Here is a 22894-nt window from a genome sequence, read left to right on the forward strand (position 1 = left end):
AAGAAAAGCGGTCTGAATTTAATCTGGCAGAACAAATTAGTAAGCAAATGCATAAACCTTGGAATGGATGACAAAGTCACATGTTTACTGGTAAAAAAGACAGTATCATCCTGTATCTGGACAATGACCACATGGTATCCGACTCAGACACTGCTGCAACCTCAACATAACATACATCAAAGACATGTAAAACAAAACAAAACTAATGAAATAGGTCAACCCTCCAAATCGACCAAATACCGAACTCCAGAGTCGATCAACCACCAAGCAGCAGTCTCATGCATCCACCTCAAAACAGGCCTCTCCAACGGCATCTTCCTACCCTCATCCGCTCTTTTCCACATAGCAGTCTCACTACAAAACACAACCTTCCCTTCTTCACTACATTCCTCAAAACTAATCGCCAACCTCCCCTGCACAAAATCCACCGTCTCCATCTTGATCTCAAATTCAACCCGATCCCTCCTCCGCACCACAACCCGATAAACCCCACAAACTAAATCCCCGACCTCAAAATCCAGGGCAGCAAGATACCCCGCTTTGAAGCTCTCCTTCTGCTCCGGCGTCTTGCTAGCCATGGCAAGCACAAGCGCCTGCGGGAACCGCGAGAAAGCGGTCATATTGCGGCGCACGAGTTTTGTAAAGAGCAGTTCTGTCGTCTCATTGCTGGGGAGACAGGCCCGCGACACAGACTTTGACGCATGATCGTAGAGCGTGAAATACTCATCGCTAAAAACAGATTCCGGAATTGATTCTATATTTGTTGGTTTTGCGGCTTTGGAGAGGGTCCCAAGGTGGGACTTGTGTGCTACGCGCTTTGATAGGCGTTCGTGGAAGATGTAGAAGTAGATTGCCGAGGAGCTGGTTATTATTGCTGTTGCTGTAAAGATGAAGCGTATCATCTTGTTGGTTGCAATGAGATGTCTTCAATGGTGATATTTGGTGGTTTCGTGTTGAGAAACATCGAGGTCAAGTGATCGCATCATCGGATACGAGGTCGGCTTGGCACGTCATCTGTTCTACGTCTTTATCGTATTTGCCAGTTCAAGTAATTCTCGTATAAATTCAGTATATTAAATCATAAGTCGATCAAATGGACCATCACAAATGAAAATGTCAACATTTGAAAAGCGCAACACCAACCCCATGACGTCAAACAAAGTGGTATCAATTCTGAAAACTCGAAAACCCTCACTTCCTCGCCCCATTCTGCAAGACATTTACACGGCCACTATTATGCCATTTCGCAAGCTTAGCACCACACTTTCCACAAGAATGCTCAACATCCTTAAGCGAGGACATCAAGTAAGGGATACAGCCTAGGCAGCAACAGAAGCAAAGAACAGCAGCCCAGCCACTATGAAAAAAGTCAACCACCATTCTAATAATTCAACGGGATCCAACTTACTGCGTGGTTCCACCGCTTACAGACTGAACGCTAGTCATCTCCCGCTGTCCACAAACAGGACAGTCAACCGGACACGGCGCAGACTGGACACAGTGCAGTGGAATGGCCGCGGCATACCCACTGGGATGGCCGGAAGGCGTGTAGAACTGCTGCGGCTGACCCGGCCCCTGGAGCTGTGCTTGTGCCTGTGCTTGGGCGTGCGCGTACTCCGGCAGGGGCTGACCTGCGTATGCCTTCTCGGGCGGGGCAGTCATTGATGTCGATGCGTCGTATGCTGGTGCTTGGCCGATGGAGTCGGGTTGGTGGGGGTATTGTTTTTCAGAGGGGTTGTTTGTTGGTGTTGACTGCATGGTGTCTGGGATGGACTGGCCAGTTGGGTTTGGGCTCACGGGGCCTTGGGTTTGATGGTCTGGGGTGACGACTTCTGGGGCTTCGCTGTATGTGGGGGTTATTGCTGGAGTTGTTAGTTATTAGGTACTATATGGGGATGCCAGGGAGTAATGACGTACTTGGTGTTTGCTCGGGGTGTTCGAGGTGTTCTGGCATTCTTTTGAGTCTGGGAATTAGGGAGAGAGGATTTCACTTGGTTTAATGGGGGCAGGAAGGATTTTAAGTCGAATCCGACAGAGTTTTCAGATGGTAATAAGCTAAATGATATTAATAGAGCGGTCAATAAGATCGTCAAGGGCTAAAGTTGTCAGTTGTCGTTCGTATATAGTGGATACCTGGGGATTTCACGGGTGCACTGCCTTCAACGGGTTGGGGAAGACTAGTCTGAGCCACGGTTAGGTACTTATCAGTGAGGGTTTCAACTCACTATGTAGCCAGGGGACCAAGCGAAAGCCGCCAGATTGGTTGATCCAGCTCTTTACCCGTATCCCATACGAGATTTGGGCAAAACACGGGAATTGTCTAGAGGTATATGGAGTTATGTAAAAGGCTATTGACAGGAATGCGGCTTATTTGCGGCCAATCTCCACTTGTATCAGGTCCACGGGAAGGTGGATACTATCTTGTACTTCGTATAACAGACTCGAGGCATGGAATTCTTATGTTAAACAGTAAATCTGTATATTACAATATGAGTCTGTTAGGATTGACATACTATAGTTGATTCTACTTGTTTCTATTATACGTATTATTATTTATTCTTCTATATAAGAAGAAATCAAGATCAAAATCCGCCCCATTTGGACCCCTAGCGTTTTTAAGATTATTACCTCCGACACGAGAGATGATCTCGAACGCCAACCCAATCACACGGCGACTTGCGACTCCGCAGCAGATCAGTTCCCACCCGGGCGCTCGTCTGTGAGCCTTTGGAGGCTGAGTGGGAGGCTAAGGCGTAAATATTCCTTAACCACGCCCGATACTCGTGGGGCTTCGGGATATTTGGCCCCCAAGCACTATTCAGAACACGTTGTACATTATTATATTAATTGTGTCATTGCGTATATATGATATCCTAGATATAATAGCATCTTGCCATCTTGGAATATAAAGCGAGATAGCGTTGGGTACATATGTATCTATAATGATAATTGTTAGCTTCTGGGTGGAAATCGAATAGTATATCTCTCGCTTTGAAGTCACACCTGGGCACAACTGCATCATGAATAAACATATATATGCATATATCAGGTAGACCAAGATACTAGAAATACAATTACTATCCCAACTATCAACTCCAAAACATTGCCTGCTAAAAATTAAAACCCCAATCGAGAAAAAAAGAAACAAATCGCTCCTCGCTAGATGGCAGATACTATACACATACTCCATAAATCCCAAGCCATCAGAAATACTGATATCGAACCGGCCCTGCCCCAGGATGATATCCATGCTGCGCAAAAATCCCCAAAATCTCCCTCCTCTGCATCTTCGCCGCATAAGCCAAAACCGTCTCTATCCGACCAATCCCCCCCTTAACAAACGGATCCGCCCCACGCTCCATCAGAAGCCTAACCATCTCCAAAACATCCGACTGAACAGCCTTATACAACGGCGTCTGCCAAGGATACCGCATAAGATCAACAGCCGCACCACGATCAAGCAACAGCCTCGCAACCTTCATATTCCCATTCAACGCCGCCAACGCCAACGCCGTATCCCCCGTACGATTAACAGCATCAGCATCCGCCCCGCAGTCCAGCAACATCTCCACAATCCGGTCCTGTCCGTACGCGGCAGCCTGCGAGAGCGCCGTCTTGCCTGTCCCCTTGCCCGCGTCGATATTCGCGCCTGAGGCAATTAGCATCCGCACGATGCGGTCGAAGCCGTACGCTGCGGCGATGCCGAGAGCTGTCTCGCTTTCCACTGTTCGTGCTTCCATGTCCGCGCCGTATTCTAGTAGGAGGCGGGTTGTGGCTTCGTGGCCGAAGGAAACGGCGGCCATTAGGGCTGTTGTGCCGTCGGGTTTTTGGGTGTTGGCGTCGGCGCCTTTGGAGAGGAGGGTTTGGACAGTTTGATGTTGGTTGGCTTTTATGGCGACTATGAAGGGGGTTTTTGAGCTGGTTATTTCCCATACAAGGCGGCTTATTCGGTGGGGCCTTTTTGAGTTTGTTGAGACTTTGAAGGCGTGGAGGTCTAGTGAGGGTTTTGGTGGCTTGTGCTCGGTAGGTACTGTCACTGGTATTGGGAGGTTCGTGTCGTTTTCTTCTGGTTTTCCCTCTGTGTGAACGGGAATGGGGAAGTCTTCGACTGGTAACGCTTGCTTCTGTGTATCTGTACAATCTTGCATGTCCAATATCACTGGTATTGGGAGGTTCTCTTCTCGTACTGTTTCTTTTTCTGGATAGGGTTGCTCTTGGCTCGAATATGAGCTGTGCTTATCTGAAAATGAGAAGCCTTTTGGTGGGAGTGGGAGGAATGGAAGCCCAGTTGGCTCGTCTGCTAGCCAGTCCTTATCGTCCAGACTTCTTTGGCGTTTCAATTCCAGGCCCGGTGCTGGTGTCGTAGAATCAGCAATTTCCTCCACTGGAGCCGTGCTTTCTTTGTTACCAGATAGTGGGCCATCTGTCTCTGCTATCTTTTGAAGGGTCGATGTAACGAAGTCACGGTTCAGGGTCAATAAATCAGAAGCAATACCGGCGGTAACCAACTCGCCCTGCAGCCGAGCCCAGACTCCATCTTCCTCAAGCCTCGAATAATCCTTCAAAGCGTCAGAAACAACCGAAGCCTCCCTCTTGTTGGCATGTATTTCATCGATAAAACACCTCAGCGCGTGCTCAATAATCTTCCGAGATGACCTGTATCAATGTTAAAACCCACACCAACCCATACAAAGAACATCGCGAACACACATCATCATATTCAAATTTACCTCGGTAAGTCCAAAAATAACTGAGGAGAGACGCGCCCGAATGTCAGAAACCAGACTCTGAACCCCGAGCGCATCTGGATGCAGCAGCAGCTTCTGCAGTTCAAGTAGGACGACATGGCAGCTGTGCAATCTTTTTTCAAAACTGCACTATGGACGCATTCTACGCCTAGAGAGAAACTGTATGTCTCGGTCGCGCTTAGCACGGCCAGAAGCAGGCCAAGCTCGTTTTGGGCCTGGTTCGTTAGTGCCATTGACCCCCGCGTCGACTCATACAGGGAGTCGGCTAACAGTCGGACTGTAGTGGTCTGGTGGCATGGCTGACTAGCCCCTGCTTGTAGAGACATGGTGTTGGACTTAGGGATATGCAATGGGACTAGGCCTCGCAGAACGAGTGCGACATCCAGGTGATTGGGGACTCATCTGGAGGGGCCCGTGCAGCATCGGGCGGTTTTGGCCCCTCTGGGCGATTTTTGGTGATTATGTCATGGGAGATGTGAGATGGATGTATTAAAGGAAATAAAAAGTAAAGGAAGTAAACTAGACTCGGTTTAAGTGAATTGCTACATAGGGAAAACAGTGGGAATGGCTCGAATCCGATTTGAAATCAGTTCTATGTGCGTAGCCTGAAACGGACATCGGACTACAGCCTCCGTATACATTCTCAACACCAGGATCCCTTCAGTTAGTTCATCTACTCCGTATAGTACTCGGTTGCCATTCGAGTTTGAGGATTCGAAACACGAGTATTACCTACTTGATGATGTCTGGAGGTCTACAATGGAAGATAAGTCAAACAAATATACTTGGTTTATTTCAATAACAAAAGCGACAAAAGCGACAAAAGCGACAAAAGCGACAAAAGCAAAAAGCAACTAGAAGCTCATGGACGACAAAGGTGACCGTATTCCATATCCAAGGGCAGCGGCCGACTAGAGAGCAAGATATTACTCCGACGAATATCATCCAAATCCGAAGCTACACAAAAGTCAACTCTCGCAGTGGGTTCTGCCGACAGCTCATCCGCTTGAAGCTCATCAATGGCCCGGGTTAAAGGTGCCATAATGCGGTTGCGGCAAAGATGCTCGAACTGGCCGAAAAAGTGGGCCTCGGGTCTATTACAGACAGTGAGAGAATTCGGACATGTCTGTGCCATCTTCTCGGCTAGGATAAAGATAGCCTCCAGCAGCCTCACCAGTCTGCGGAGGTTTGGAATGATCTCGGCGCGGCGACCGTCTCCGAGACTCAGCATTCGAAGCTCCTCGTACAGGCTGGCCTTGAAGCTGTCGCATGCAGTGAGGAATCGCTTCTCATAGTTCATCCTGTCGACTGCTTCGTCGTTCGGGTATCTACTCGAGACCATATTGGCTGGCTGTGGTGAGAAATAGGCTGGGGATTTGATTAGCAGAGTGAATGGGTGTAGGTCTGCTTACTTGGAGTTCTCGATGGCTGTAGATGATGGAATGGATGGGTTGAAGGGACGGGAAATTCCATCTATTTATGCTTTTTCACTTGTTGCTGACTAGTTTATTAGACAAAGACCTAGTCCATCGTAATCAACAAAAGGAAAAAACCATGTCTTTCATGAATCCTTTGTCGAGTCCATGGACAAGGAGACAAAGGGTCCAACAAGGAGACAAAGGCGAGCGCTTTGTCTTCATGCACGGATACAATAGGTAGGACCGTGGTGGTTGACAAAGAATGAACAAACAGCCCGACTGCTAAATCAGTATCTTGAAGCCACTCCGTAGAGCAGCAAATAGGGGTAATGAAGCGAAGGGAGAAACACTACAAGAGACAGTAATATAGGGGAGAGAGCAGAGAGAAGCCTCTATAAACAATAACTAGTAGTATGCTCTATAAGTTTTCATGACTGTCTCTCTGATTCAACAGACCATAAAGCAATCCTACTCCTAATTGTCAGGCTACCTAGTGGTACGTCGAAACCATGCTTCACTAAGTAATTCTTTTGCCGTCGGGCGATCACCAGGGTCGACTTTCATCATGCTCCTTAAAAACATTACAAACTCGTCCTTGTCATTTCCCGTTAGACTCTCAATCCAGTTCTCCAGAAAGGCTTGTGGTCGAGGGACAGGATCGCGGATGCTTCCTTGGTCATCGAAGTATTCAGCTACGATCTTTGGGTCCCCTAGCGCTAGTAAATGAGGAGGAAATGGTCCAAAGAGAGCCACTATTTCTTCGAGATAATGCTTGGTCTGGAAGATGCCTCCAGTTTGCTTTGCTCGACCATCGAACATTCGCACCGCATCCAAAACCTCGAGTAAGACAGCACCTAGATTCCAGATATCGACTGGTGGTCCCCATGGGGCTCTATGGACGACTTCCGGTGCTCCAAGCAGTATAGGCTGTATAACTTCTGTAAGGTGGTTTTCAATCCAGCTAGCAGAGCCCCAATCGCAAAGAGCAACATCAAGGGTCATCAGATCCGTGGATTTGCGGATATAGAAGTCCTTTAAAGGTTGAGACACAATGGTCGAAGGATCAGAACTAGGGTCGTAAGCCATAGGGTCTGGAGTTGTGTCCTTCAGGTAATCCTCAATGATAGAAAGGTCCGGAATTTGCACCATAATATTCCGGGGTTGAATATCTATGAGTTCTTTTTCTCAGCTCTTAATATCGCTTGCAGTTTTAGATTAGCGTACCTGTATGTATGACTCCCGATCGGTGTGCGTAATCTAAGGCAAGAAGAAGTTGCTGGCCAAAGCGTTGCATGATCGAATTTGGGACCTGATTCTTGGCGAACAACGTGCCAAAAGTGCTTAGGTTCTCTCCCATAGGCTCCAACACAAGACATAGATGATGGCCGTTCGGGCCAAGATGATTAAATGAATCGACAAGCTTGGGGATATGTCGATATCCATCATGTTTCGGATCGGAATCCCGTAACCGCTCGAGAACTTCCAGTTCGAATATATCTTGAGACCCATCGTAACATTCTGCGCTGAGCACCTTCAAAGCCTTGTAGCTGCCAGTCCTAAAAGGTCCAGATAATCAGAGAATGTCCCATCAAGATAACAGTGACACAGTCGTCTCGCCTTTGATCCTTCACTAGCCATACTGTCGGGTACCGACCGTAACCAAGTTTTCTGAGGACCTCATAGCGACAATGAAAGACATCGCCAAGATGAACAGGGTGGTATCCACCGAGCCGGTAAAGGTCATTGTCTTCTTCAGGACGGTAACCAGCCATCACTAAGTACACGGGAAGACGGGGCTAGGCGTGGATATAAGGATTTACGTTGGGGTGCGCAATCACGGGACCCTATTTGTCCTAGGACGGCGCAGTTAGATCCCTTGCATTTGCTCTCTGTTCCCCGGGTTAAGTCGGTAGCCTAGCAGCGTATATCGCCACTTGACCATAACAAAATCTGCCTAGGGGATTATATCCAAGGTTGCATCCATGGATAATTTGGTCTCACATAGCCCACTGCCATATTATCGAAATCTTGTTCCGGTCTTATCGACTGGACATTTGCTAGGGCGGTGCCAAGTATGAGGCATCTGTTCCCTCACTGTTGACAGCAGAAATGAATGATGTATACGAGGGCAAGCCTGGCCAATCCCGGGGCGGCACGATTCTGGCTGAGGCTACACATACCAAGAGCAAGCATCTACGTCGCTTTGCCGATGGCCCTAATTTAGTTCGCCGCTTCTCTTTTAGTCTTGGGATGGACATGGGCATATCTTGGGACGAAGCAGTTGCATTATTCCGAGGTATCATTTAAGTGGGCGGTTTTTGATTTGACTGGCATGTCTGGCGTCAAAATCGGCTATGTCAATGGGCCGGTTATGCTAGGTTGCAAGCTCTTCTGCTCACGTTGGGAGAAATGTAGAAACTCTCCAAGGACCGGAGGGGTTAAGCAGCAGGTAATTATGGTGTCTCCACCTGGCCAACAAGCTCTTAGAATGCGTCTTTTAGTCTACCAGACCTTTCTCACGCCGGAACTGGCTGCTGTCGACTAGACCCTTGCACCTGAACGGGTACCTGCACGATATTGTGTAACTTCTGAGATACTCTCCCGGTGAGAGAAGACGACCAACGAAAAAGACCGTCTAAGTAGCTAGTCTCTAAGGTTAAATTTGCCAAGATAATCCTGAAGCTGTAGAGCTGAACGTACCTATAGGGTAGGATGTCTGAAAACAGCTCTGTACCTGCGGATCCGTTCCCGTCGATGCTCCACATCCCGAGAGCTCGAAGAGGATCAAAGTCCAATGCAGCAATTTTGTAAAAGACGGAAGGACAAAAATCAAAAACTCCATGAAAATATGAAAATATCGAGGAAAGTTAAGAAGGACAAAGCGTTGAGGGGTTGATGTCACATGTTGAGAGTCCCCCCGCTGGAATTTCTGGGATTTCCTTGATCTGGACCTTCCCCCATCTTCTCTCCACCTCAGCTCTCCCCAGATATGTCTTCTACCATTGAAACCTCAAATATTCCCACTGATGGCACTGGTAAGCTTACAATTACTACTATTTTCAAATGTGCTTCCAATTTTAACCAAAAAAAAAATTAGGTGTTATCCAGCTAGACCCTTGGCTGGAACCCCATCGCGCTGTCTTGAAACATAGATACCAAGTAGTCGAGGAATGGGCCAAGACCATCAATGAAACAGAAGGTGGACTGGGCAAGTTCAGCAAGGTGAATTGAGCTCCATTTATGGGTATTCTCTAAACTAATGCACTTATCAGGGCTACGAAACCTTCGGACTTCATGCGCAACCCAACGGAGAGATCAAATACCAAGAATGGGCCCCCAACGCAAAGGAGGCTTCTTTAGTCGGCGAATTCAGTACGTTGTGTACTGCCCATGTTTGCAGAGCTTGACTGAGACTGGCAGACAACTGGGACGTCAATGCCAACCCCATGACGAAGAATAGCTTCGGCGTCTGGAATGTAACGATACCAGCGAAGAACGGCGTTGCCGCTATTCCCCATGACAGCAAGATCAAGGTAAACACATCAATCCTACATGTCATCAGATCACTCCCCTAACAACCCCTCACAGATCACAATGGTACTCCCCAGCGGCGAGCGCATCTACCGAATCCCCGCTTGGATCAAGCGCGTGGTCCAAGACCTGACCGTGTCTCCTGCATATGATGCCGTTTTCTGGAACCCGCCCGTAGACGAGGTACACAAGTTCCAGCACGCGCGGCCCAAGAAGCCCGAGAGCCTGCGCATCTACGAGGCACACGTCGGCATCTCGTCGCCGGAGACTAGGGTCGCTACATACAAGGAGTTTACGAAGAACATGCTGCCCCGTATTAAGTATCTGGGATACAATGCAATTCAGCTAATGGCCATCATGGAGCATGCATACTATGCTAGCTTCGGGTACCAGGTCAACAACTTCTTCGCGGCGAGCAGTCGCTACGGATCCCCAGAGGATCTGAAGGAGCTTGTTGACACAGCCCACGGCATGGGGCTGATCGTTCTGCTTGATGTGGTCCACAGCCATGCCTCCAAGAACGTCATCGATGGAATTAACGAGTTCGATGGAACGGACCACCTCTACTTCCATGGTGGTGCGAAGGGCCGTCATGAGCTGTGGGACAGCCGTCTGTTCAATTATGGAAATCACGAGGTGCTTCGTTTCCTTTTGAGTAATCTGCGCTTCTGGATGGAAGAGTATAAATTTGATGGATACCGCTTCGATGGTGTGACCAGCATGCTCTATACCCACCATGGTATCGGAACGTACGTGCATTATCCTACTATGTTTCTGAAGAACCTTCTAACTAAAAGGAACAGTGGCTTCTCCGGCGGGTACCACGAGTACTTCGGGCCAGCCGTCGACGAGGAGGGCGTCACATACCTCACCCTCGCCAACCAGATGCTACACGAACTCTACCCAGACTGCATCACAGTCGCAGAGGATGTCTCCGGCATGCCCGCACTGTGTCTACCCCACGCACTAGGCGGTGCCGGCTTCGACTACCGCCTCGCAATGGCCATCCCAGACATGTGGATCAAGCTCCTGAAGGAAAGCACCGACGACGAGTGGGACATGGGCAGCATCTCCTTCACGCTCACCAACCGTCGCCACGGCGAGAAAACCATTGCCTACGCCGAAAGCCACGACCAAGCGTAAGTCCAATCCCGCACTGACCCCAACCCCACACATCCAATCAACCAACTAACACATAACCCAAGCCTCGTCGGCGACAAGACACTAATGATGTGGCTCTGCGACAAAGAGATGTACACACACATGTCCACGCTAACGGAGTTCACCCCGGTAATCGAGCGCGGCATGGCACTGCACAAGATGATCCGACTAGTAACGCACGCCCTCGGCGGCGAAGGCTACCTAAACTTCGAAGGCAACGAATTCGGACACCCAGAATGGCTGGACTTCCCCCGCGCCGGTAACAACAACTCCTTCTGGTACGCGCGCCGGCAGCTAAATCTAACCGAAGACTCGCTGCTGCGGTACCGTTTCCTGAACGAGTTCGACCGCGGGATGCAGCTGACCGAGCAGAAGTATGGGTGGCTTTCTGCGCCGCAGGCGTATATCAGTTTGAAGAATGAGAGTGACAAGGTCCTTGTCTTTGAGCGGGCCGGGTTGCTTTGGATCTTCAATTTCAATTCTACGAAGAGCTTCACTGATTACCGTGTGGGCGTTGATGCCCCTGGTACGTATCGGATTGTTCTTGATACGGATGAGACGGTGTTTGGTGGGCTTGGGCGGAATGTTAAAGAGACGCGCTTCTTTACTACTGATCTGGAGTGGAATGGGAGGAAGAATTTCGTGCAGGTCTATATCCCTACCAGGACTGCTTTGGTATGTGCTTGGCCTTTTTCTTTGCTCCCCGTCTGTGTTTGTTCTGGTTTGCTGACTTTGCTACGTTCCTTGCAGGTTCTGGCTCTGGAAAGTACTCTGTAATGTGAAGGCCAATCCAACTCTGCGTCTGTGTCTCGCATGCAGCCGACTGGGAGACAGAACTTCTGCTGCTGGTTATTTTACTAGGTGTTCTTCGCTCGTGCGGTTGACGTGATTTGACCTACTTCCTCGTTGTCTAATCTCCTGCATTTGTTTCTAATCACGGCTATCTATGTCTAGCAACGTCTCATATTATATACATTGTTTTTTAAATGCATTTGCATTGTAGACTGGACAGAGAGAGCTTTTTAAGGAAGATAGTGTGTTGCACGGGTCAGCTGTAGATAGTATAGAAAGACCATCTCGAGGAAATAAGATTCGGTATAGAGGCACCATATAACCTAGATCAGTCCCAGTCAGAGAATTACCAGCATGAACTACAAGCTACAGACCAGCCTGGATAATCGAGTCGAGTAGCTGTACAGGGAATGTACAACAGCATCCATCAACTACACCTACACCTACACCTACATATATGTATACATCTACATAGACAAAAAACCCAGGACGCAATCACAAAGGAAAAGATGTCGAGAATCAGGTTTTGAACTCTAAATACACAAAATAATGAAACACGCCGGTCGAGGGGGGTTGTGTAAGGTATCTCCAATCCAGACCGGCTTTAAAATCCCATCAACTCGCTAAGATAGAACGCATCACCTTCCCCCAAACCATAAACAAAATCTCCCAGTCATTCATCATCAATCCCAAACACCACGATTCTGCCCTCAGCATATCCCAGAACATTTCACATTCCCTTGCTCGGGTTCCTTTCGGATCGAGTCTAGAAAGAACGAAACAAGGGAGTTCCAACGTTGATGCGACAACCATGCAGCCAAAAAAACGGAAGTGAAATCAATCCCCTTTCTTGTTGCATTCGTTTTTCTCTTAGATCGGGTAATGTACACAGTAATATACACGCCTCGAATAAGGGAAATGGTGTTGTCGCGCACAACGTTGGAACAATTGAGTGTTCTGACAAAGGGAATTAAATGAGACTGGGAGAACCAATAGAGAATAGGTGAGGGAACAGAGGACAAGGAGAGGAAGAGCTTGAAGATGGAAGGGGGAAGTTAAGACGGCGCTAGCTAGCAAATGACAAAATTACATTTAGGCCTTGTTCTCAAGCTCAGCCAGAATCTTCTCACCCTTGGCGCGGGCAGCGTTGATGTCGCCAACCATGTAGAAGGCGGCCTCGGGGAGGTCGTCACCCTCACCAGCAATGATGGCCTTGAAGGAGGCGATGGTGTCCTTCAGGTCAACAAGGGTACCCTCGATACCAGTGAAGACCTGGGCGACGGCGAAGGGCTGGGACAGGAAACGCTGGAGCTTACGGGCACGCTCGACGGTGAGCTTGTCAGCCTCGGACAACTCGTCCATACCGAGAATGGCAATGATATCCTGGAGGGACTTGTACTCCTGGAGCATCTGCTGGACACGGCTGGCGGTGGCGTAGTGCTCCTCACCGATGATACGGGGGTCGAGCATACGGGACTTGGAGTCGAGAGGGTCGACAGCGGGGTAGATACCCAACTCGGAGATACCACGGGACAAGACAGTGGTGGCATCCAAGTGAGCGAAGGTGGTGGCGGGGGCGGGATCAGTCAGATCGTCAGCGGGCACGTAGACGGCCTGGACGGAGGTGATAGAACCCTTCTGGGTGGTGGTGATACGCTCCTGCATGACACCCATGTCGACAGCCAGGGTAGGCTGGTAACCGACGGCAGAGGGGATACGACCCAGAAGGGCAGACACCTCGGAACCGGCCTGGGTGAAACGGAAAATGTTGTCAATGAAGAGCAGCACATCCTGACCCTCCTGGTCACGGAAGTACTCGGCAATGGTCAGACCGGTCAGGGCGACACGGGCACGGGCACCGGGGGGCTCGTTCATCTGACCGAACACAAGAGCGACCTTGGAGTCACCCTCAAGCTGGATGACACCAGTCTCCTGCATCTCGTGGTACAGATCGTTACCCTCACGGGTACGCTCACCGACACCACAGAACACGGAGTAACCACCGTGGGCCTTGGCAATGTTGTTCTAAAAGGTCGAAAGTATAAGCATTTTATGGCCATTTTCAAGGGTGAAATAGAGGGAAAAATCCTTACAATCAGCTCCTGAATGAACACGGTCTTACCGACACCGGCACCACCGAACAGACCAATCTTACCACCACGGGCGTAGGGGGCGAGCAGGTCGACAACCTTAATACCAGTGACGAGAATCTCGGCAGAGGTGGACTGGTCGACGAAAGCAGGGGGCTCGGCGTGGATGGGAGCGAACTTGGTGGCCTTGATGGGACCACGCTCGTCAATGGGGTCACCAGTGACGTTGATGATACGGCCGAGAGTGGAGGGACCGACGGGGATGGTGATGGGAGCACCAGTGTCCTCGGCGGCGACACCACGGGAGAGACCCTCAGTACCTTTAGATGACGTTAGTTGAAGCTCTCGTGTACAGTAGAGGCAGAGACTCAGTGGGTCCCCCGATCGGGTAGGGAACGACACGGTGGCCCAAGAAAGGGGTGAGAAGGGGGGTGCGAAGCTTACCGTCCATGGCAATAGTACGGACGACATTCTCACCCAAGTGTTGCTGTAGGGCTCGTTAGCTTTGGTCTGTTTGAATCAAGGTTCAGCCAATCAGATCACGTACAGCAACCTCCAGAACGAGCTTCTGGCCGTTGTTGGTGGTGGTAATGGCGTTGTAAATGGCAGGGAGCTTCTCGCCGCTGAACTTCACTATAATATGGCGAATAGAAAGTCAGATACGGTTTTGTTGATGATTTTGGGGTTGATTGCGATGATTTCGGCGATGGATTGGGTCCAGGGAAAAGATTTTCGCGAGGTGCCCATTCCGTCAGGAGTCGACAACACGTACCGTCAACGACGGCACCAATGACCTGGTGAACCTTTCCGGTCAGAGTAGCGTCGGAGCTAGCGAAGCGGGCAAGAGCCGGGAGAGCATTGGAGCGGACGGGCTGGAAGGCGCGGGCGACGGGGGTCGTCCGGGCAAAAGCAGCCCTGCCAAAGGACCGGGCGAGACCGCTAGAGAGATTAAAAAATTAGTTTCAAAATGAAAAAGAGAAGAAGCTTAAATGGATCAACAAGTCATACCTCTTGAACATGATGACGGTGTTGAAGAGCGAGATGTGATGGAAAGGAAGAGGTGAGGTTGGAACGGGAAAAGAGGGAAGAAGAGGAAGGGAAGAGGTTGGTGGATGGGGACTGCTGGCCCTTAGCCTTTCCGGGGCGGTTTTGCCGACGATCCCGTGATGAACCGAGCACCAACTTGAGCTTTCTACAGGGGAAAGAGCTTGATTTTCTTATTTAGAAGGATTTTTCATGTATATATCTTCATCTCCATTTTTTTAAAATACCCATTGTCACTAATCTCGTGTGGTGAGGTGGTGACCGAGGAAGCTCAGCCCGTTGCCCTGGAATTCGCGCACACACACCGGGGCTTGGCGGCCGGGTGCAGGGGAGCCACCGCGGTTTTTTACTGAAGGACATGGCTGCCCCGGAGAAACCTCTCATGATATTTCAATTAAAACATGTAGCCTGTACGGAGTAAGCTGGTGAAAGTGTTTAAAATGGAATATATCATGGGAGATGACCCTTTGGTCCGAACATCGGAAAAACTCTGACGTGTTGGGGGGTCAACCAATTCCGGGTAGAAACGAACTTATATAGAATCTATAGACCTTATACACTAAATTATATTCGAAGCTAATATTATGTGTTATATTCATTATAATTTCAATTCATATTTCTATTTCTATTTTACATCTCCATAGAAAAGAAAAAAAACTAATTACTATTCTGTTACCCTCGAAACCGTGTTCCCGCAGGGATTCTCCGCACTTACGTTGGTTCCGAATCACTCCGTAGGCCACGCCATATCGGAAGGGAGACATATACAGACACATACACGTATTTTATATCCTATATCACACCAAAGCTCTTGCTCTATGGCTACAAAAGAGATACATTGATTATAGCACAGTACGGGATACACGCATTTTCCAATGCTTGCCAAAAAAGATAGAATGGAACAATCGACGGCCGCGCGCACGGGCGGAGGCCCATCCTCCGACACAAAGACATGTCGAACATGGCTATGGAAAGAGTAGCTTGTGATAAGATCGACATATAGATCGTGCGATGGGTGCCGCCGTCCGTCCGGCGTAGATATCAACTCATTCCCGGTCGGGCAACTGGTACACCTATGACTTCTCGGCAGGGGGGGCTCTGGACGAAGCCCTTACCTTCGTAACCCTCTTTGCTGATGCCGTGGATGGGGTTGATCTTCTCTTTCTGTAGTCGGATAGGTTAGCATCATCCAACTCGGCTGGAGCAGAGACTTCTCCCAACTGCGGTCGGAAGGGGGAAACGGGAGTGTTATGTACCAGGGCATATTCGTTGGAGGCCTCCTGCCACTCCTTGGACATGGTGGCGGGCTGCTTGCCGGCAAAGGCGTGGATGGCGTAGAAGACAGCAACGGAGACGGCAGTGAGCTGGAGCACCTTGGCGAACACGCGCATGCCCTCACCCTTGGGGGGCTGGGCGCGGGGGCCGTGGGCGCCGAAGGCAATGTAGTAAGCTGCAATAGAGGAGAAATTGATGTCAGCGAAAAATGACTACTTGCAAAGACAATTGTGGAAGTTCGAGGGGGCGGGACCATCCCGAAAACAGATAACCTCGGAAGCCCCAGGGTAGTCCAGGCGAGAGGCTGTCTTTCAAGCCCACCCGTTCTAGGAATATCACGTACCGGCCTTCTTCTCCTGCAGGGTCATCTGGTGCCAGTCAACCTTCATGCGGTCACGGAGCTGCATCCAGAGCTCGGCCTGCTCCTGAGGGGGCATGACCTCCCAGCGCTTCTCGATGTTGGCGAGGGTAGGGTTGGGGATAGCATGGTCCGAGGCAGCGCGGGTCTGCAGGGCGTTCACAGAGGCAGTCGGTGCTGCACGGATGGCCGCGGTGCTGCGAGGGACAGCGCGAGAAACGGTGCGAAGAAACATTGTGCGGCAGGCGGGAGGTGGCAGCACCACGTCTAAATCGAGTTCAATTGAGGTAATTAGAGGGAGGTCGGGAGGTTGAAAGCCAGAAAGCACGCCAGGGCACGGCTTAGGAGAGAGTGGAGGGGGATCGTGGATGGGGAATGACTTGAAGACGTTTCTTGTGGTTTGAGGTGGAAAGGCGAGGATCCGGTCGGGACTAGTGCGGTTTTGGTTTGGCCGGCTCCTCATTGGCTCGTCGCCCAAACCGGCTCTCCCAGTCAGCATCATCATCATTTTCAGCTACAACATATATGGCATGATGTTGATATTCTTTGAGTGGCTTGTGACCTCTTTTTTTTTAATTATTTGAACTGTCATCACGCCTCTATTTGCTAATTTGCCCAGTTTTAGCCAGTCGCTCAAGTCCTTTTGACGGTCGTCGGAATCTTTACCCGCCTATGAACTAGACCCAGTCAAGCAATAACTTCGCCGGAAAAGCCAGGAGTCGTCCAGTTGCTTAACTATTCTACATTCAACGCCACACATCCCGAGATCCTCTCACCCACCATGTGCAGTACAACCAACAGGCAGCAAGATTCTGTGCCCGTTAGCCAGATACCCTCAATCTGAGGTGGAAATCATTCAGAACGATTGGAACAAGTGGAACAAGACTTTTCAGGCCTCTCGCGAAATGAAAACAAACACGGGCCAAGTCGTAACGGTCTTGCATTGCAACTAAGAAGAAAATGGGAGAACGGTGTGCAGAGAAGGTAATGAATTGATCGTTCCGCGGCGCCGTCAAGGGCGCACCCTTATCAGTCGCGCAGCCCGGATCCAGCCGGCGCTATCATCTATGCCTTGCCACCGCTGGCCTCCTTCAGAACTGTCTTCCACTCGATATCGGACTTGTCATCGGCGTGGATGGAAGTGACGACGTTGAGGGCGTTCTTGAGAACCTCGCGGGTGCTGGCGTAGATCATGGACCACTGAAAATATAATTAGTTATCGGGTCTGAGATTGGGTTGAACCCGGGTCTGGTGGGAAACTTACGAGAGTTGGGGTCTCGCTAGGCACCCAGGAGATGAAGATAATCTTGCTTCTGTGGGAATAATCAGGTCAGCGGGGACCGGGGAACAATTGTGATCATGGGAATGCGCACCTCTTGCCCTCACCGGGAAGCTCGTACTCGACATCGTAGACGGCGTAACGGGGGGGCGACACGGCCCTGGCTGTCCTTGGCATCGGCGAGCTCGTTGCGGAAGACCTCGTAGTCCTGGTCCTTGCCGACTGAGTCTACGACAACCGACTTCTTGTCGTCGGCGATCTTGTAGATGATGTACTTGGTCTTGCCGTGGCTCCGGCTGAAGTCTTGGAAGGCAGTGATGCAGTCATCCTGAATCTGGACACTGTAGGGGGCAGGTGTCAATAAATGGTGGAAAGTGAGGGGAAACCGGTTGCGAGCGCGGGAACCGCCGACGACTTACCCGGATGCGAGCTGCGCGATATCATGGTCAGTATTGAATGTTGTATACAATGGGTTTGAGAGAGTCAATACTAACCGACATGATGGCTTATGTAGATGAAGGAGACAAAAAACGGACGGGGCTGCCTAGCACTATGTCAGTGGCTGGGGTGGCCAAACTCAGGGGAATCCCTCGAGCTTCTCGGTTTGGTATGAGAAGCCAAAGTAGTATGCATTCCAATGACTTACAGGAATTGAGGGAGGCGGGGATCGAGGCAACGGAGACGGATGAGACGGGGAAAGATGGAGTTTGAGGGGTGAATTGTTTCCCAGGTGTTGCCATGACCATAGTGGGGGTTGCTGCACGTGATATCAGACTTTTGGTGATTCAAGTGCTCGGTACCTGTTTACAAGTGTAATTACGTGTAGAGAATTGATCTAATATGGGTTTTAAAATGTTTTTAATATTTCCAAGGCCTTTGGGGCTTTTGACTTGAGTAATAATATATTGTCTGGCGTATACGTGGATAATGAGCAATGTTTGTGTGCTCACGAGTCTTTTCCGTTTACATCCTCGAAGTATCAGGTACTCCATACATGATGTAGGTCGGGTTTCGAAATCACACCATCCTAGACCACAGCTGCATAACATGTATGGAGTACATAGATGTGAGCTTCTCTCCAATGTGGGTGTCTGCGAGCTAAAATTGGCCGACCTTCAACCATGGGACACGTCAGTGGCTATTTTTGTCCCGGCCCACCTGCAGACTATACCCAGTACTCTATGTTGTATGTTGAAAGATGTACTGCGTCTGCCTATTATTATTGTACTGCCTAGTCATAGATACTCAATATCTGAATACATCCATGGATGTATATATAACTTGGTAATGCCGAGAATCTAGCAACATACCCAACTTTGGAAAATATATATACTACCATATAACCCAGCAAGAGTGTATAGCTTCATACCAATATATACGTATATATTAGAACCAAAAATTATAAAATATATAGAAATCACATAACAAATCTGACAAATTCATTTCTCATTCCTAAATCCTTAGACAACATTAAAAAACAGCCCAAGTAGTGGATATGTATCAGCCCAACCCTAAAGCCTGGTAGAAACACGAGACCTAAACCTTCGGCGCCGGCGCAAACTTAGCCCTCATCTTATCCGCGACAAGCTTCTCATCATAAATAAAATTAACACTCTCATGCGCAGCCGTCGCCTCAGCCCAGCGCTTAAACCTAGGAACCTGCTCCAGCAAAGTGGGCAATTTAGCAGAAACAAGACCATGCTCAGGCTTAGCGAAGCTCAGAATCCTCAACAAGAACGAGCCGGCCTGAACCTCCGCCAGGGTCAATTTCTCGCTACCGCCAAAGAACGGACCCTTGCCCTCCGTGTCGGCCAGGAGCGGCTCAACCTCCTTCACGACAGCAGCGACCAGCTGCTCGGCGGCGGCATCGCGCTCGGCGGCATCGGCGGCGCGGATACTGGCGAAGAAAGAAGGTAGGACTTTGCTGAAGAAGGCGTCGACGAAGAAGGAGAGACGGGCGCGGTAGAGGGCGTTTTCGGTGGGTGAGGATGCGGGGAGGAGGTGGCTTTGGTGGGCGTCTGCGAGGAATTGCGCGACGATGCCGGATTCGGTTATTATGTTTCCATTGTAGGAAATGGTGGGGACGAGGCCACGCTGTTGAGGATGTTAGTATACAGTTCACAGTGTGGGGTTCGTAGTATGTAGTGTAGGTGGATTGATGAAAGAGTGGGTGTTGAGAAGAGCGCTGTCACTTACCGGGTTGATCTCCAGATACCACGGCTCGCGCGGTGTGCTCAGGTCAATTGTGACTTCTTCGTAGTCGAGGCCGATTTCCTTGAGAGCAATGTGCGCGCGATGGGCCCAGGGGCAGAGGCGGTTGGTGTAGAGGATGATCTTTGGGGAGGACATTATGGATTGATGTGTTGTGTGATTGTGTAGGAGTCGAGATCAGAGAAGGAAGTTATATAGAGCAACCTTGGAAGACACGCCATTATAAATGACATTGCGAAATCCAAAGAGGGGTTGGATTAGTAAAAAGCAATTGTTAAGCAATCGCGAAATGGAGGGATTGATTCCGCTAACTCCGTGCCCGGATAAGAATTGAGCAGAACCTGGGGAAACTGATATATCTTCAATGTTTGGGTTACATATCTAATGAGAAATTATTGTACCTTAATTAAGGTCCAGCTTTGATAAAATTGGTCTAATTATGTACATACATTAAAGCGTGCACTATATGTGTCCGATATCTTCTGACCAAACCTTCAGCGGCGTTCATCCATCGGGGTATAGAAATGGTCTCAAGTGGCAAACCCAGGTGTAGTACGTAAAAAGACCGGAGATGTGCTCTAGGAGAAAAGAGCACATTGACCGAGCCCGATGCGCCAGCGACCGGTTCCACACGGATCAAGTGGAAGAAGATAATGAAAAAAATGTCAAAATAAGGAAAGGACGAGATGACCGTCATAAAATGGGGGGTATATCGAATACGAGTATAAAATGAGCATGGAGCCAATCGTTGAGATTGGGAGGATCGCCAGCCAGGGCGTGAAACGCACTGGAAGACGGAACAGAAGGATCAACGCGCTGTCGTCAAGACGTAATTTTGCATGAAAACTGAGAATTGAGAACCGTGCTCAAACTTCCTCGTCTTCCTGGCCGCCGTCGATGATCTTGTGCCAGTGCTGCGGTAGACAGACACAGACCAACGGGAAAGCCTTGATCTCGCCTGACGGCATGGGCGACGAAGCACCATGCATACGCGAGCCGTTCGAGACACCACTGTCGCGCTGTTCGCGGTAATTCAAGTCTTGGTCCTCGGCGCGCTCGGGAAGGCGCACACCCGTCGCCCAGCCATCGTCCCAGATGCCAATCACCCTCAACATCTCGCCTCGGTCGAGTTCGAATTCGTCGCCTGCGCGTGGCGAGTACGCCCAAAGGACGGCAACCTTGTCGCCAGCATGAATCTCATCCTGAGAGTAGTAGTCGCGGAAATAAGACAGCTGCTCAGATCGACCACTGGTTACTGCTTCGGGGGAAGAGTATTGGTTTGTCGGGCCGGAACGAGGCGAGCTGTCGCTTTCTAGTCCAGCCAGAACCGAGCTACTCGAGAGTGAGCCATGGCGTTTCCCTGTTACTGGTGGGATTCTCTTCGACATAGCTCCTGGACTGGCGCCCATGCCTTCTGAGTCTGACGTGTCGCTGTACTTGGCCCCGCCGTACATCGCTGCAGAGGTACGCGAATAGGCGGGCGATGATGTACTGGGCATTTCGCGCAGCGCAGACATCCGTGTGACTCGGCCTCCTGGGACCATATTGTACGACGTTGGGCTTGGGGGCTGTTGCATCGATGGTGATCCACCCTTTCTTTGTGGGTTTGGTTGGTTGAGCGCGTCGTTCTGGGTCCTACGACGGCGGCGCATGAAAATGCAAAAGAAGGCGAGAGCACCTAGTATGGCAGCCCCTACAAGGGAGCCAATTACGATCCCAGCAATTGCGCCGCCCGACAAGCCATCGCTAGAATCTCCAGTGGCGGAAGGCATGGGCGTGAGAGGTGGTAGAGTAGCAGTCGGTATTGGGACACCGTCACAGCGGCTTGTGGCATTGGATTTCGTGCAGCAGCTATCGGTTCCATCCGCACAAAAAGTGCAGAGACCAATGGTATTTGTCCCAAAGCCACAGTTGTCCGGCTCATTCGCAGCTCCTTGGACACAATCTCCAGAGAGGGCGTCGGATGGTTTTTCGCAAATAGTCAATTCGGCATAGATCAGGTCCGTGTAGTTCTTGTCGCTCTCGCCGCATAAGTCTGTATTTGCCATGGTCTCCTGTTCACTCCGGGCCCAAAGTGCACATGTGTCGACGCAAATTGGTAACGAGTCGTCTGCGGAAAGTTTGCAGTCGGATATGGAGCTTTGCACGACACTGCTGCACAAAACACTGGTTGTATACTGGGCATAGTAATTGTTGGGCGCGCTTGAATTGACGCCTTGGCATCCTAGTAAGTCATCATACCTGGGAGCGCCTGTTAGTGACTCTTTTGCCAGTCCATTGGTGTCAGCACATACTTGGTCGAGATATATGACCCACGGACATAGTCATTTAATGAATTATCGAAATCCGTCACATTCGATATGTTTTCAAGGAATGGGCTAACAGCGCACTGTCAGCAATCATTTTCTCCATGCCTAATTGGGCGTGTTCCCACTCACAAGCTCGCATATAGGCTGGAACTCGTTGAAATTGACGCGCTACTCCAGGCAGGACAAACACTTGACCCCGAGAGGGAAATGCAGTTCGACATGCCGAACAAATTTGTCGGTCCTTATAGATGAACCCCTTTGGGTATATCCGCGGAATGTGTCAATTGCGACCGAGAATGTTCCAGGATTCCGATATTCGAAGAGAAGATAAATGGTCGACCCCAGGCCGAAAGTCAGAAGAAAAACGCGTGAAAAGCAGGTAAACGAGTGACTCGGGGTTCTGCCCGGAAGGAAAGGTAAACCGAGCCCCGTAGGCCTGAATTCGAAAAGGGAGAAAGAGATGACAAGATGAAGTTCTAAGATTGGAAAGACAAGATTAGACCGACGGTCTGGGCTTGTGGGTAACAGGGGGGCTAGGGAGATGAACTGCTGGGAAAAAAGGGCAATTATGAAACACGGAGAGGTATATGGAGCAAACTGTACAGGTTCACGCTAAACTCGATCTTACTCCAGATAGGACTTGTAGAAAGGCAATTAATATAAAAAGGGGGAAATTGT

At 49.9% G+C, this 22894-nt stretch overlaps 11 protein-coding genes across 11 annotated transcripts; 1 reads left to right on the forward strand and 10 right to left on the reverse strand.

Annotated features, from left to right (window-relative positions):
- Positions 1–215: 215 nt before the first annotated feature.
- On the reverse strand, positions 216–902 carry N7489_001232 (uncharacterized protein; the record flags this gene model as incomplete). The annotated part of the gene is made up of 1 exon (XM_056706987.1): positions 216–902. One exon carries the CDS (start codon positions 900–902, stop codon positions 216–218), a length of 687 nt encoding a protein of 228 aa, XP_056571289.1.
- Positions 903–1191: 289 nt separating this feature from the next.
- Positions 1192–1954, reverse strand: N7489_001233 (LITAF-like zinc ribbon domain-containing protein; the record flags this gene model as incomplete). Its single annotated transcript, XM_056706988.1, has 3 exons — positions 1192–1357; positions 1409–1862; positions 1918–1954. The coding sequence occupies 3 exons, from the start codon at positions 1952–1954 to the stop codon at positions 1192–1194; spliced, it is 657 nt and encodes a 218-aa protein (XP_056571290.1).
- Positions 1955–3203: 1249 nt separating this feature from the next.
- Positions 3204–5074, reverse strand: N7489_001234 (ankyrin repeat domain-containing protein; the record flags this gene model as incomplete). Its single annotated transcript, XM_056706989.1, has 3 exons — positions 3204–4656; positions 4711–4823; positions 4895–5074. The coding sequence occupies 3 exons, from the start codon at positions 5072–5074 to the stop codon at positions 3204–3206; spliced, it is 1746 nt and encodes a 581-aa protein (XP_056571291.1).
- Positions 5075–5610: 536 nt separating this feature from the next.
- N7489_001235 (uncharacterized protein) lies at positions 5611–6090 on the reverse strand (the record flags this gene model as incomplete). The annotated part of the gene is made up of 1 exon (XM_056706990.1): positions 5611–6090. One exon carries the CDS (start codon positions 6088–6090, stop codon positions 5611–5613), a length of 480 nt encoding a protein of 159 aa, XP_056571292.1.
- A 562-nt stretch (positions 6091–6652) lies between these two features.
- On the reverse strand, positions 6653–7315 carry N7489_001236 (uncharacterized protein; the record flags this gene model as incomplete). The annotated part of the gene is made up of 1 exon (XM_056706991.1): positions 6653–7315. The coding sequence occupies one exon, from the start codon at positions 7313–7315 to the stop codon at positions 6653–6655; it is 663 nt and encodes a 220-aa protein (XP_056571293.1).
- Positions 7316–9155: 1840 nt separating this feature from the next.
- On the forward strand, positions 9156–11635 carry N7489_001237 (1,4-alpha-glucan branching enzyme GLC3; the record flags this gene model as incomplete). Its single annotated transcript, XM_056706992.1, has 8 exons — positions 9156–9201; positions 9264–9388; positions 9439–9538; positions 9587–9699; positions 9755–10446; positions 10501–10836; positions 10903–11533; positions 11609–11635. The coding sequence occupies 8 exons, from the start codon at positions 9156–9158 to the stop codon at positions 11633–11635; spliced, it is 2070 nt and encodes a 689-aa protein (XP_056571294.1).
- A 1107-nt stretch (positions 11636–12742) lies between these two features.
- Positions 12743–14759, reverse strand: N7489_001238 (F1F0 ATP synthase subunit beta; the record flags this gene model as incomplete). The annotated part of the gene is made up of 6 exons (XM_056706993.1): positions 12743–13675; positions 13744–14060; positions 14185–14227; positions 14288–14373; positions 14513–14679; positions 14749–14759. 6 exons carry the CDS (start codon positions 14757–14759, stop codon positions 12743–12745), a joined length of 1557 nt encoding a protein of 518 aa, XP_056571295.1.
- A 1045-nt stretch (positions 14760–15804) lies between these two features.
- On the reverse strand, positions 15805–16925 carry N7489_001239 (cytochrome c oxidase subunit IV family protein; the record flags this gene model as incomplete). Its single annotated transcript, XM_056706994.1, has 3 exons — positions 15805–15948; positions 16041–16234; positions 16403–16925. The coding sequence occupies 3 exons, from the start codon at positions 16923–16925 to the stop codon at positions 15826–15828; spliced, it is 840 nt and encodes a 279-aa protein (XP_056571296.1). The 3' UTR covers positions 15805–15825.
- Positions 16926–17482: 557 nt separating this feature from the next.
- On the reverse strand, positions 17483–18196 carry N7489_001240 (actin-binding ADF family protein; the record flags this gene model as incomplete). The annotated part of the gene is made up of 5 exons (XM_056706995.1): positions 17483–17617; positions 17682–17730; positions 17804–18037; positions 18116–18126; positions 18191–18196. The coding sequence occupies 5 exons, from the start codon at positions 18194–18196 to the stop codon at positions 17483–17485; spliced, it is 435 nt and encodes a 144-aa protein (XP_056571297.1).
- A 1036-nt stretch (positions 18197–19232) lies between these two features.
- On the reverse strand, positions 19233–20045 carry N7489_001241 (glutathione S-transferase family protein; the record flags this gene model as incomplete). The annotated part of the gene is made up of 2 exons (XM_056706996.1): positions 19233–19790; positions 19893–20045. The coding sequence occupies 2 exons, from the start codon at positions 20043–20045 to the stop codon at positions 19233–19235; spliced, it is 711 nt and encodes a 236-aa protein (XP_056571298.1).
- A 728-nt stretch (positions 20046–20773) lies between these two features.
- Positions 20774–22437, reverse strand: N7489_001242 (SH3 domain protein; the record flags this gene model as incomplete). The annotated part of the gene is made up of 3 exons (XM_056706997.1): positions 20774–22148; positions 22202–22285; positions 22346–22437. 3 exons carry the CDS (start codon positions 22435–22437, stop codon positions 20774–20776), a joined length of 1551 nt encoding a protein of 516 aa, XP_056571299.1.
- Positions 22438–22894: the final 457 nt, after the last annotated feature.

Source organism: Penicillium chrysogenum, assembly GCF_028827035.1.
Source record: "Penicillium chrysogenum strain IBT 35668 chromosome Unknown utg000001l_segment0_segment0, whole genome shotgun sequence".
Taxonomy (NCBI): domain Eukaryota; kingdom Fungi; phylum Ascomycota; class Eurotiomycetes; order Eurotiales; family Aspergillaceae; genus Penicillium; species Penicillium chrysogenum.